At 43.8% G+C, this 15,062-nt stretch overlaps 1 protein-coding gene and 1 long non-coding RNA gene across 2 annotated transcripts in view; one reads left to right on the top strand and one right to left on the bottom strand.

Moving 5' to 3' along the window:
- LOC141106756 (uncharacterized) overlaps nt 1-15,062 on the top strand; it is a 171,238-nt gene that overhangs the window by 57,167 nt on the left and 99,009 nt on the right. The window contains exon 11 of the mRNA XM_073597683.1: nt 904-1,449. Coding sequence (XP_073453784.1) covers nt 904-1,449 — 546 coding nt within the window. The remainder of the gene's footprint in view (nt 1-903; nt 1,450-15,062) is intronic.
- On the bottom strand, nt 5,527-8,663 carry LOC141104672 (uncharacterized). Its single transcript, XR_012235497.1, has 3 exons — nt 8,406-8,663; nt 8,051-8,120; nt 5,527-5,631 (listed from the first exon to the last, which is right to left on the bottom strand). It is a non-coding gene; the product is annotated as an uncharacterized lncRNA (long non-coding RNA).

A 15,062-nucleotide genomic window follows, 5' to 3' on the forward strand; every position in this document is an offset into this window, starting at 1 on the left:
ATTTGTCTTTATATGCAGTAAAGTTGTTATACTCATTGTGGAACCTAAGGGATTAATCTTCTGCATTGTGTAAAAAGGCTGTGTGATCCCGTCTTCTCTGAATCCACCTCTTCTTCCACTGACTCCAAATTCTTCCACTGACTCCAAAACATGTCTGGATAAGACAGAGTCTTTGGAGTCAGGCTGCACATGCTCAGTTTCATGTGTATTGTTAGAGAGTTTTTTTTTTTTTTTCTTGGGTGAGTGCATGTGATCAGCACAGAGCCAACTGTCTGGACCCTTTGTCTGGACATCAGCCTTGAGGGTCGGGGGTTCTGCGGCCTGATACGACAGCCAGTGCAGTATGAAAACTACTCCTACAAGCTTTAACCAGACACTTATAGAAGTCACAAGACTGCTATATACTGCTGATGAGAAAATTTATTTAGCAGTTTGTATTTACTAAAATAATTGCATTTCCATGTTCTGTGTACTGTGGGAGACCAAATATAGTGAATGCAGAGTCCTGGGTTTTGTAACACTAAGATATTTAAGAAGCCAGAGGCTCCAGGCCCACCAGCCTCTATCTACAGTATTACTAAAATATAACTTTTGAAGACGGACCCTTTAAGGGGAACTTTTTAAAAACTGTAGTCTGCTGTTGCTGATCTCATTCTTAAAAAGCTTGTTTCCTTGGCCAATTCAAGATGCTTGATCAGTATAAAACAAAATGATTGCCCCGACTCGAAAATGATGTCTTTCTAACTCACAAGAGAATTTTACCCAAATCAGATTATGTATAAAAATATCTCTCAAATGATAAATTCCTAGTAACTCTGGTTATCTAGTACACACATATATGAGATATTAGTCAAAAATGTTAAGCTCCATGTTAAATTCACCCCCTTTTTTTTTTTTTTTTAGGCCATGAGGAGGCAGTTCTGGATTTGGCTCCGGTCCAGACTCCCGGAGAAGCTTCATCCTCTAGCCCATCTGGGGAGGGTTTGATGGACCTGAGCCAGGCTCCATCGAGTTTAGAACCTCAGGATATGACACCACCGACCCCAGAGCTGGACTCACAACCAATTCCAATGTTTTCTCCCAGCTATGACAGGGAGGATGCTTCTGCATCTTCCCTTGTTCCTCCCACTCAGACCTTGCCTCAGAAGCTGGAAGGGGGAGACTTCCACCAGTGCTGCATTGAGACTCAAACTCCGCTTATTCAAGAACAACGTCGTGCACGACGCACCCTTAACCTCTTGTACAGAGAGCAGAGACGCCACCATCTCGCTACTGAGCGGGAAAACCGTCGCCATCACCTTCATGTAGAGCAGGAGGCAATCCGGCACCATGCCTGTATGGAAGAGGAAGCAGCTGGGCTGACCACCGCTGTCCGTCATCTGGTTGCCATGTTTGGAGGGGAGAGCTCACAGGAACGCAGCCAACTCCAGGTCTTTGCTCAGTTATTGCGTACCCCCAAGAGTCCTAGGACAACACGAAAAAGGGGAAGGCCTAGCAGGGGAGGCACAAGTGCAGGAGGGTCTACTTCCAAAGGCCAGCAAGCAGAATAGATTTGCCTTTGTGAATTTTTTGGATTTCCATTAGCCATGGACTGCTTATTTACTTATGTCTTGTCTTGTTTTTGTATATAGAGCTGTATAATTATTATTTTTACACAAAAAAAGGGTAAATATTTTTACCCCAAAACAAAATTCCATTAAAAATTTGTTTACAGCCAAAAATTGTAGCGACGTTTGCCTTTACAAATGTAACGTGATGAATGCATCAACATTAGCAATACTGTAAAGTGTTTGGTTCTTTCAGAATGTACAAGCAGCACTTGGATTGGTGTATACAGTGTTTGTCTGCTTCTGAATTTATCTCCTCGCTCATGCTAGTCAATATGTTGGAGTTGTCTTAGAAACAACTCGAAAGTGATTTGAAAGCAACTCAAAACGTAACCCCTTTCTGCCCTTTAATAGGGTCTGTATGCCATGGGGCGTGGGAAGGATCGTCCAATCACATGACCACAGTGGCGACATGATTGGGAGCCGGCCCTGCCAGCTCCCAATCATTCGCACGGACCAAGAGCTGTCTTTGCCAGCTTGGTCTCTGGGCTGGAAGTTTGCTCTCAGCATAGAAAGCTCTGCCACCATTTGACGCATGTGTGCAACATGTGGATATTAAAGACCACCCTCTTTACCACCACACATATTCAGTATGTGGGCAGCAAGAGGTTAAAATTTAAATATACAGTGGGGATAATAATGATTTGACCCCTTGCAAATTTTGTAAGTTTGCCCACTTACAAAGAAATGAAGGGTCTATAATTATCATAGGTGTATTTTAAATGATAGAGACAGAATATCAACCAAAAATACAGAAAAAACACACGATACAAATGTTATGAATTGAGTTGCAGTTCAGTGAGTAAAATAAATATTTGATCCCCTACCAGCCAACAATAATTCTGGCTCCTGCAGACTGGCTACAGTATGTGGTACACAGATTAGTCCTGTCAATTTAAGAAGGTGCTCCTAACAATAACTTGTTATGTGTATAAAAGACACCTGTCCACAGAATCTTTCTTCCATTCAAACCTCACCATCATGGACAAGACCAAAGAGCTGTTAAAGGACCTCAGGGACAAGATTGTAGACCTGCACAAGGCTGGAATGGGCAAAAACATCAGCAAGAAGCTTGGAGAGAAGGAGACAACTGTTGGAGCGATTATTCGCAAATGGAAGAAATACAAAGTAGCCATCAATCGCCCTCCGCCTGGAGCTGCATGCAAGGTTTCACCTCATGGGGTAATGATGATCATGAGAAAAGTGAGAGATCAGCCCAGAACTACATGGGAGGAGCTTGTGAATGATCTCAAGGCAGTTGGGACCACAGTCACCAAACAAACCTTTGGTAACACAATACGCCACCATGGATTGAAATCCTGCGGTGCCCGCAAAGTCCCCCTCCTCAAGAAGGCACATGTACAGACCTATCTGAAGTTTGCCAATGAACATCTATCTAAATTAACAGAGAAGGATGGGGAAAACGTGCTGTGGTCAGATGAGACCAAAATGTAGCTCTTTGGCATTAACTTGACTCGCTGTGTTTGGAGGAAGAAAATTCTGACTGACCCTAAAGAACACCATCCCTACAGTCAAGCACAAAGGTGGAAACATGATGCTTTGGGGCTGTTTCTCTGCTACAGGTACAGGCTGACTTTGCCTCATTGAGGGGCCAGTGAATGGGGCTATGTTTTGTAAAATCTTGGATGAGAACCTAGTTCCCTCAGCCAGAACACTGAAGATGGGTCTTCCAGCATAAGTGACCCAAAGCATACTTTTTTTTTTTATAATTTTTCCCGCACTCGGGACAGGAATATGGCTTCTCTCCGGTGTGACTTCTCAGGTGCACTTTGAGAGGTGTCTGAAAAGCAAAAATTTTCCCGCATTCAGGGCAAGTATAGGACTTTTTCTTTCTGTGGGTTCTCTGGTGGGAGAGGAGTTCCTTTATGTTGCTGAAGCTTTTCCTGCACTCATAACATGAGAGTATTCCACCACTGCTCGGAGCTGTATTCTGGGTGATAGCTTGTGATTGATCAGGGATCCCCCTTACATTTGTAGAGGGAACAGATGATAAAAAACTGGATGCTTTGCCATCAGCTTTGATTGTTCTGTTGAGGATGCATTTCTGCGTCTGCGTAAAATAAGAAGTGAAAGGAAATGAAAAAGGTTGGATGTCACATGTCACACTTGCCACCAATATAGCCAAATTTGAAGTTTTTTTTTTTTTAACCATTTCAATACCGGCCACTTTCACTCCTGCCCAGGCCAATTTTTAGGTTTCAGCGCTGTCACAATTTGAATGAAAATTGTGCGGTCATGCAACACTGTATCCATATGACATTTTTATCATTTTTTTGTGACAGATAGAGCTTTCTTTTAGTGATATTTAATCATCACTGGGTTTTTTTTTAAACAAAACAAAAAAACTTTTTAAAGTTTCTGCTATGCAATTTTGCAAATAAGTAATTTTTCTTCTACACTGATGTGCGCTAAAGGGGCTGCACTGATGAGGCAACACTGACAAGCTGCACTGATGGGCACTGATGAGGCTACACTGACAAGGTGCACTGATGAGGCAACACTGACAAGCTGCACTGATGAGGCAACACTGACAAGCTGCACTGATGAGGCAACACTGACAAGCTGCACTGATGAGGCTACACTGACAAGCTGCACTGATGAGGCAACACTGACAAGCTGCACTGATGAGGCAACACTGACAAGCTGCACTGATGGTCACTAATGAGGCTACACTGACAAGCTGCACTGATGAGGCAACACTGAAAAGCTGCACTGATGAGGCAACACTGACAAGCTGCACTGATGAGGCTACACTGACAAGCTGCACTGATGAGGCTACACTGACAAGCTGCACTGATGAGGCTACACTGACGAGGTGCACTAATGGGCACTGATGAGGCTACACTGACAAGCTGCACTGATGAGGCTACACTGACAAGCTGCACTGATGGGCACTGAGGCAACACTGAAAAGCTGCACTGATGAGGCTACACTGGCAAGCTGCACTGATGAGGCTGCACTGATGATTAGTGCCCTGATTATCAGTGTAAACAATGTGCTGACAGCCTCTCCTTTCCCCACACAGACACAGTGTATGAGGAAAGGACTGCCAATAACTGTCAAGTCTCTTTACATGTGATCAGCTGTTATTAGACACAGCTGATCACATGGTAAAGGCCCGCTGTGATTGGCACTATACACCAATCTGTGATCCGCTGTGTCCACAAAGGACACAGCGGTCACAGAGCACACTCGATGTGCACCCCATAGAGCATGCAGGGGTCAGGGTTCTGGAAGGATACATTTCCAGAACTGGATGACCGCGCTGTAACATGGTATTGAAGTGGCTATGTCACAAATGTCTGACATAAATCAGCCCCCACTGCAGTTTCCCACTCTGCTACTAAGTTACAATGTACAGTCTGAGTGATCAATGGAGGAGTGCAAACTGGAAATGTCACTTCCTGCCCACAACTCAAGAAGGGGTTTTTGAAGGTGAAATGATTTTTTTTTGTATCTATACAGTTTATCTTTACAGTACCTGTACTGTTATCTATACTGTATACTGTGACATGTCAGGAATGTATTCATGCAGCTTGGAAGGTTGATTTTTAAACCTGATCTCCAGGTTTTCTGTGACTTTAAATAGTTTGTTTGGATCAAGCTGGCCTAAACTAAGTATTTCCTTCACTGGCTCTAAGCACTGTACGTACTGTAAGTACTGCTTCAGTTACACAGTGCTAGCTTCCGGCTATGAGACAGAGAATTTCTGTCTCACACCCAGAACAATGCATAGTCGGTTTGAGCGGCGTTTAGCCATTCATAGGAAGCTTTGTATTCTGTGAATGAATACAAAGCTTTCTCCGATTGGCTAAGATGGGTTGATGACATCACGCCCTCCAACTTCCCGTGACATGTTCTGGGACTCTCTTCTGGATTTGGTGTTTATTACTCACCTGTGCTGACCTCTGGAGAGATTTTCTTCTCTTTATTCTGCATTTGTCCATCTGCCTTCTTCTCAACTTGGTTGCTTCTCTGAGCAACTCTGATGTCTCTCTGGTGTCTGTGAATAAAGATGAGAGTGAAGCCCCCTGTACTGAGATGTATGAGAGACCCCAGAGAGTGTGTGTGTGGGGGAGACTGGTCACGTCTCTTGACTGGTAACACACAATGACATGATGGGAGGAGGAGAGCCGGAGTCTAATAGAGGCTGATGTCTCCTGACTCCCCCACTGGACACATACTGTCTCCCCATTACTGTCTACTGATAGAGGAGGGGGGAGAAGAAGAGATTGTTGTAGTGACTGAACAAGGAGAATCTGGGACTCTTCTCTGGATTTAGTGTTTATTACTCACCTGTGCTGATCTCTGGAGGAGTTTCATAATCCTTAGAGCCGGTTCACACTAGAAGCGGCACGACTTGCAGGTCGCTTCACCGAGGCGACCTGCACACGACTGCCACGGCGACTTGCAAAACGACTTCTGTATAGAAGTCTATGCAAGTCGCCCCCAAAGTAGTACAGGAACCTTTTTTCTAAGTCGGAGCGACTTGCGTCGCTACGATTAGAATGGTTCCATTGTACAGAACGGGAGGCGACTTGTCAGGCGGCTAGGTCGCCTGACAAGTCGCCCCCGTGTGAACCGGCTCTTACAAGGAGCTTCACTAATCATCTTTTCATGCTGTCTGTGTCCCCATAGTAAGGGAAATACGCCCTCTCTACTTGTCCTGTTTACCATTATCATTGAAAGTGAAAGTAAAAGAAAATCTAAAATTTTGGGTTGTCTCCAGAAAAGTAATAGAGGGGAAACCTTCCAATGGGGACACTAGTTCTGGTAACCTGGGGGGCCCCAAGGAGTTCCCCTAATTTGCAGGGATTTCCTCTAATTTCCTGTTTGACTAAGAAACAGGAAGTGAAGGGAAACAAATCTCCGCAATGGGACACAGATGAGGGGGAAAAAAAATCTGACAGGGATTATAACCCTCCCTTACGCTATCCAAATTGAAAAAAAAAAAGTTTTGCCCATAGCTCTACTTTAACTTTAATGCAAAAATGTCCCCTATTGACTTCAATTTAAAATTGCGTCCCATTGACTTAATTGCAAACACGCCCCCTACTGATTGCAATGCAAAATTGCGTCCCATTGGCTTCAATGCAAAATCGCATCCCAATGACTTCAATGCAAAAACACCCCATATTGATTTCATGGCAAAAATGCCCCCTATTGCCTTCCATGCAAAATCGTGTCCCATTGACTTCAATGAAAAACTGTGACCCATTGACTTCAATGAAAAACTGTGACCCATTGACTTCAATGCAAAATTGTGACCCATTGACTTCAATGCAAAATTGTGATCCATTGACTTCAATGCAAAATTGTGATCCATTGACTTCAATGCAAAATTGTGATCCATCGATTTCAATGCAAAATTGTGACCCATTGACTTCAATGCAAAAACACCCCATGTTGATTTCAATGCAAAATCGCGTCCCCTTGACTTCAATGCAAAAGCGCCCTCTACTGACCTCAATGCAAAATTGCGTCCCATTGACTTCAATGCAAAAATGCCACATTATATACATTTAATTAAAAAATAAATAAAATAAACTGTCCATTTCTGTTTCGGTTTAAGTGCATCCTGAATTTTCGGTTTCTGCCCTGGAATTTTCATTTGGGTTTACCACTACGGCCACTAATAGTACTCCATATTCCCATCGCACACGTTCCTGGAAAAGCTCTTAAGGGATTGGGTGCTGCAGAAACAACCAGCTGGGAACTGGTTCAGACGTCACAAGGAAAATGTTTGCCATCACACCATGGATCAACAAGGAAGTGTCCAAGAGAATTGTTTAATGCATGATTATCCTTGTGACTAGGGCCACTAATACTGCAATACCATGCATTTTGGTGGGGCGCAATTTGTGTGTGAATGATCCCCCAGACTGGTGTGCCCCAATTATAAAGGTTGAAGAATTGACTGAAAAAAGGTTGAAGAACATTGGTCTAGGTGGATCCTCAATATATGAGCAAAGTCCAGAAGTAGCAGAGAGAGAGAGATATCACCGCTCTGAAAGAGGTCTGTGAGGAACAAACATTTTCTCCATGCTGGAAGTAACAGGTGCAGGCAATGCTGGTAGTTAAGAGATAAACGAAAAATCATGGACAGCCGCACTCAAAAGAAATCTTCGATCTTTATTTAAATATGATCATAAAAACACATGCAACAGCATCACAAAGCAGGAAAGCTGACGCGTTTCACACTGTAGTCAGTGCTTAATCATAGCACATGATTAAGCACTGACTACAGTGTGAAACACGTCAGCGTTCCTGCTTTGTGATGCTGTGGCATGTATTTTTATGATCATATTTAAATAAAGATCGAAGATTTCTTTTGCGTGCGGCTGTCCAGGATTTTTCGTTTACCTCTTTGGATCCTCAATATACTCTTCTCTCTATTACAAGAAATGAAAGTCTCCTCTTACCCGGTGATGTGAGAGGCGGCCCGTTCTCCATCATGACGTCCTTGTAGAGATCCTCATGTTCTTCTAAGTCCTAAAAACAGAATAATCGATCAGCTATAAAATGTTCCACCGCACGCTCACTTTCTTTACAGCGCTGAAAATACAAATATTATTATGATAATTACACAGCAACTCGTATCTCTATAACACGCCCCCCAGCACCATCTGCAGTACCAGCAGAGCTGACACTCTAATGTCCTACACATCAGAGGACAGCAGAAGATGAGGATTTGTTGATGTCACATGATCCCCCCATCCAATCCACACAAGGTGCTGGGACCCCCTTCTTTCATAATAAGAAAATTATTATTATTACCTCCTCATTGAACACACTTTTCAGCCTCACACCACAGGAAGATTCTGGCGCCACTCCACTCCACTGAAACTTCTCTGAATCAACAATAGGCTACAAAAACATGGCCGCTGCCTCTCACCTGCACACATGACTCTTCTTCCTCTGTCACATGCATGCCCTCTAGTGTTGGCTCTGAGTACAAACAGCCCTCTGCCTCTGGAATACATTCCTTTCCAGAGTTTATATTCAATTATAATTTATTTATACACTCTGAGGTAAAATGCCAGCCATAGTTCACTGTTATATACTTTTATAACATTGTGTTTGTCAAAAGCAGTGAGATAGAAGATATAGGAAACACCTCAGATTTAATGCCTTCCTCAGAAAATACTTGGGCCTTGTCTGAGACTATGGAAATGTTACTATATATATTATTTATAATAAACTGTGCCAAATAAATCCTTCCTATACAGCCCTCCATTCTAGCAGCCCAAACTATCCAGTTGTGTTTATTAAATTAGAACTATAAGCAAATCTTTTTTTCATTTTGGATAGAGTTAGGGTTATACAGTAACCAGTGTAAGTTTACTTTTTGCCATCTGTGTCTCATAGGGGAGATTTACCTTCATTTCCTGTCCCGTAACCAAAACAGGAAGTAGGAGGAAATCCAGCTGAGTTTACGGACGAACTCACCTGCAAGTTGGAGGGGGTGCCTGTCAAAACCAGGTAACCACCAACCCCCCCCCCCCGAAAGGTGCCGCATTTGGCACCTTTCGGGGGGGGGGGGGGAGGCAGATAAGTGGAGCTTCCCCTTTTGCACACCTCACAACATTTTGAGATGGGAATGAGGGACACCTACTAGCAAATTAGCAAATGTATCTAGGCAGAGGACATGCCCCCTGTCACACCCCCTTAAAGGAGAATTGACAAAAGAAAAGGTTTATTAAATCCACAAGTGCTTTTTTTTTTACCACTACTATTCCTTTATATTGTCTTTTAAAATTTAGAAAGCAATTTAAAATATGGATGAAAGGTTTAGCACTGGGAAACACTTTTTGAAAGATAAAAAGTGCATTTTATATACAACTATATAGATCAGACCAAAATGAGGGACACGGAAGGGGAAAGAGGGACAGCAGGACATTGCTTCAAATCAGGGACAGTTGGGAGCTATGCCTTCTGGGTGGAGCTCTGCTTTAAGGGAATTTATTAGGGGCTCCCAAGTCAGCAGAACTAGCGTCCCCATTGGAAGTTTTCCCCTCGATAACTTATCTGTGGGACAACCCAAAATGTGGGATTTTCTTTACCTTTCATTTTCATAATTCACCATTATAATAGTAAACAGGACAAAGAGAGAGGGTGAATCTCCCCAATGGGGGCACAGACAGCAATAAAAACCTGACAGGGGTTCTAATCTCTCTCCTCCTTCTGCCCTTAGTTATGCTTTAATTATTTGTCCTGCTTTGTTGCTAGCACGTTGCCCAGAAGCTCCAAGCTGTTACTGCCCACCTCCGGCCATCACAGGAGCGAGATTTCAAACCCCGGCACATACGCAGTTCACTATCTCCTCAGTTGCAGCATTGCTGAGCTCAGGACTGGAGAGAGGGCTTTGCTTTGTACCTGTGATAGTGGGGGGCGAACAGTAATGGCGGGGGCTTGCTAATCTTGCTACTATTCAGAAAACACACAACCCCGGGCTCTGTTTTGCATAAAAGCCTGGAGGAGAGGGGGGCGGGGACATGACCATAGCGTACGGGTCTATGAGATATGCATATATTTGGAGTGACAGCACAGCAGAAATCTTGTAAACCAATTGATTTGCAAGAGATAGAAGTATGCCTGCATGACAGAGAGGTCCTTGTGCTCGGATTTTGACTTTTAGGCTCCATTCACACTTTGCGATTTGGAATCGTGGGTGCCATTATTCTTTACTTGCACCCCATACACAATGCCATTCTGCCGCGATTGTCACTACAGGATCACGCGGAAATAAAATCGCAGGGAGCTTCTTTTCAGGCGACAATAGCGCATTGGATTGCCCATTTAAGTAAATAAGCTGGCACAATGCAACACGTTAAAAATCGCTCAAACTAATCGCAAGCGAGACCGCTTATTCCTGCTATGTGAAAGTGCGAATGCAGCCCTAATGCAGCGTACACACGGTCGGACTTTTTGACCGGACTGGTCCGACGGACCAAAGCTGGCGGACAATCCGATCGTGTGTGGGCTTCACCGGACCTTCAGCGGACTTTTCCAGTCGCAAATCTGACGGACTTTAGATTTGGAACTTGCTTCAAATCTTTACATCGTAACTCCGCCGGACCCAGAAATCCGCTCGTCTGTATGCTAGTCCGACGGACAAAAACCGACGCTAAGGCAGCTATTGGCTACTGGCTATGAACTTCCTTATTTAAGTCCGGTATACGTCATCAGGTACGAATCCGTCGGACTTTGGTGTGATCGTGTGTAGCCAAGTCCGTTCATTAGAAAGTCCGTCGGAAATCCGTTGAAAGTACGCTGGAAAGTCTTGTCGGACCAGTCCAGTCGAAAAGTCCGACCGTGTGTACACGGCATAAGGGTTAGTTCATCTTTACCAAAAAACTGCCTGTGCAGCTATGGGGCACCTGTAGATAAAAACAAACGACTAAAGTTGGATAATGCCCTTGCTATAGGTGTAGGCCATCTATGTACCTCCCAAAGCCTGACTGGAAAATTCCCAGAGATGGCATTCACCCATTGTGCCTTGTTCCTAGGACATTACTAAGACACTCCCAGCTGTTATTGCTGACCCACACCATCGCATGAACAAACTCTCAAATGCCCGTACATGCCTGATTTACTATGTCTCACAAAGCAGCATCACTGACCTACTGTGATGGAGGAGAGAGAGCCCACACGAGGGGGTTTGATTCAAAGAAAGAGCTTGCTCCTGTGATGGCAGAGGTGAGCATTAACAGTTGGGAGTGTCTTAGCAACGACCTAGCAACAAGGCACGCTGGGCAGGTGCAATCTCTGGACAGATAGGTTTACATAGAGGTGATTTTATAGGCTGAAATAAAAAACACTCCCAGCTTGTAAAAGCCTCCAGTGCCTTTCATATTCCATCTTCCTCAGTGTTGGATGTCTGCATCCCTCACTGCATGTTGTTACATCCCAAGACCCCTACATCACCAGAGGACCCAGCACTGGCATAGGGATCAACAAAGGACCACACAGACAAGAGACTGACAGAGGTTGCAACACTAAAAGGTGGGACTAAGGACAAAGACCAGCTGAAGGAGATATGTACACTTCCATTTTCCTCCCAGGGAAGGAAAGGTTTATTTTTGACAGGGTCTCTTTAAGGGTGCTTCATAGTTACATAGTAAGCTTCAAATCCTTAAAGAGTTAATACACCTTTACCAAAAAAAAAAAAACGAATTATGCAGGCACCTGTAGATAAAAACAAACCGTGCAGCTCTGACTAAAGTTGAATAATGCCCTTACTTATAGGCAGGGCTTTTTTCAGGGGGAACTTGGTGGAACTCAGTTCCACCACCTCTGGCTCAGACCCTTTGGTGCCTGCTCACCACAATCACTTGTAAACACAGAAGTCTGGTTTCTGTGTTTACAAGTGACGGCTCTGCACTCTGTGTGTAATACAATCCTGATATTTAATGCCCCTTTAAGACCCTTCTACTGTTTGTGAAATATGACCACACCCACTATTGGATGTGATTTGGAGGGTGTGTGTGGGGGGTCGTGGTTGAGTTCCAGCACCTATTGTTTGCGAAAAAAAGCCCTGCTTATAGGTGTATACATATCTCCCAAAGCCTGAAAAACTCGCAAAGATATCATCATCCCATCCTGCCTTGTTACTAGGACATTACTAAGAGACTCCCAACTGCTCACCCCCACTATCACAGGAGCAAGATCCCAAACACTTAGCTCCGAGCTACCACACCTGGGGAGAGAAAGTGCATGAGAGATAGGTGTTTGAATCAGAGAAAGGGCTTGCTCTTATGATGGTGGAGGTGAGCAGTAACAGCTGGGAGTCTCTTAGTAACGCCTTAGCAACAAGGCAGGATGGAATGATGCCTTCTCTGGGAGTTTTTCAGCCAGAGGTACATTACGTAAATGGTCTACACCTATGGAGATGGCTTTATCCAACTTTGAAGAGAAGGTATTGGGTTGAGGCTATCATGGACTTTCACAAATTCACAGACTGCTACCTGTACCTGAATCAGTATACATTTTGTCACATTTGTGAATGTTATAACTGTCTCTTTTTTTTCTTGTTTATAGAAGTAAAGTTGATGCTTGCTCTATAATATACATTAAGGTCCTGAAGAAGCGGAAGCTCATCTGCGAAACATGTTGAGCGTTAGATATACAGATAATTTAACTTGAAAGTGCTAACCCTTTGGAGTCACTGCATCTGTGACTTTATAGATTTAGTGAGTGTCTCACAATGACACATACTTTTTTCTTTATTTGTATGTCGCTTTTAGGTTATTAACTTTTGTAATAAATTATATTTTTATACTTACGCTGTGTGTGTAAAGCCTTTGTATGGTACCATGAAAGTCCATGATAGCCTCAACCCAATACCTTCTCTTCAGATATTTTAGGACGTAGGTACCATTTAACAGTGTTTTATACTTGCCACATTCTGCATATATTATCCAACTCTGGTCAAAGCCAGTGGTGACCGGTCGGTAGGTAGCACTCCCCACATCACCCACGGCGGCCTCCTGTTCTCCTGCTCTCCACGGCGACCTCCATTTTATCCCTGCTCCACGGCGGCCAATCGGGAGTCTTCTCTTTTTGGCCAATCGGAAAACGGTCTCACACCTGCTTCTGATGGCCGGATTGAGGATCAGTGTTTCAACAGTAAATATTAATTCGCTGTTTTAACACACCTGGGTCCGGTCGCACTCTCTGCGACCACGAGCCCACCCTATTTTGAAGCCTATTAGAGCCTCTGGCTCTAATCAGGTGCTTAAAAAAAAAAAAAAAAAAACCCTGGCTGCTGTAATTTATGCTCCCGGTGCCCTGAAAGGAGCCGGACACATGAATAGGGGGTGGCCGCGGTGGCCGTAGATAGCTATGCATGAATCTATCCATTGCATATAGGGGGTGGCCTGGAGAGAGGGGGCGGCGCCCGGGTGCCCCTAATGGATGGGGCGTTGCTGGTCAAAGATGCACATTTGCTTTTATCTACAGATGCCCTTTATATGCATAGGCAGTTTTTTTTTTTTTTTTTTTTGGTAAAGGTGAACTAACCTTTTAGTGATGTGACTTGGTACACCCCCACTACAGCTGGATAATAAAAACAGAAACCCTCACAGAGAAGCCATTTTGTTTGTATGCTTTTGTGTCAACCCTTTGGAATGTTAACCACCTCCCGTCCCTGCTATAGCCGAAAGACCGCTGCAGCGCAGACCTAATTTGCCGGGAGGGCGTCCATAAGCGCCCTGTGATCAGTGAGTCTATGATCCTGACCCCTTACCATGTGATCAGCTGTCAGACAATAACAGCTGATCATGTGATGTAAACAGAGACGGCAATTGGCTAATTTTTCTCCTCACGCTGGTAGCGTGAGAAAAAAAAAAAGCCGATCACCGGCGGCTGTGAGATGGACATCAGTCCTGATCGTGGAGAGCCTCTGCAGAGGCTTCTGTGCCCACCTACCAGTGCCCACAGTACCACCCATCATTGCCCACAGTGTCACCTATCAGTGCCCACAGTACCACCTATAAATGTCACCAATCAGTGCCTCATCACCAGTGCTGCCTATAAATACCACCTACCAGTGCCAATCTTTGCCACCTACCAGTGCCCATCAGTGACATCCATCAGTGCCTATCAGTGTCACCTTATCTGTGCCTATCGGTGCAGCCTCATCAGCGAATATCAATGAAGGAGAAAAATTACCCGTTTGCAAAATTTTATAACAAACTATGAAACGTTTTTTTTTTCAAAAATTTCTGTCTTTTTTTGTTTGTTTAGAAAAAAAAAAATAAAAACCCCAGTGGTGATTAAATACCACCAAAAGAAAGCTATATTTGTGTGAAAAAAATTATAAAAATTTCATTTGAGTGTAGGATGACCGCGCAAATGTCAAAGTGTGACAGCGCTGAAAGCTAAAAATTGGTCTGGGCAGGGAGGGGGATTTAAGTGCCCAGTAACAAGAAGTTAAAGACCATGTATACTCAAGTTATTTTTAGGAAAAAATGAAAACAGGGTATTATAATCAGGTAGAGATTTAATACAATGCAGAAAAAAGCCTCTCCTGCCCACACGTGTCTAAATGTAGGACATGCCTAGATGATGTTCTTGTCGTTGTCGCTGACCACTCGGAGACAGTGACTGGTAATACAGTAGTCCCTGTGCTGGCAGGACACCTCTAATATGGAGGAGGAGTATTATCCAAAGAATGACACATTATATATTCATATCCCTTTATTCCACAGGTTCCAAAAGAATTTAGCTATTTACTGTAAATGAATAGATTAGGCAATCATGCTCAAATATCTTAGAGAAAAAATATATTGTAAGAATAAAAAATACAGTATTACAGACCAGGGCCCAAGAAATTCTTCCAAAACCTTCTATGCCTCAACATGGATACAGACTAGTAGACCTGTTGCTGACCCCCCACCATTCTTAGCCTTCCCTACTCTGTGCAGTTGTACC

This window comes from Aquarana catesbeiana, linkage group LG08, assembly GCF_042186555.1.
Source record: "Aquarana catesbeiana isolate 2022-GZ linkage group LG08, ASM4218655v1, whole genome shotgun sequence".
NCBI lineage: Eukaryota > Metazoa > Chordata > Amphibia > Anura > Ranidae > Aquarana > Aquarana catesbeiana.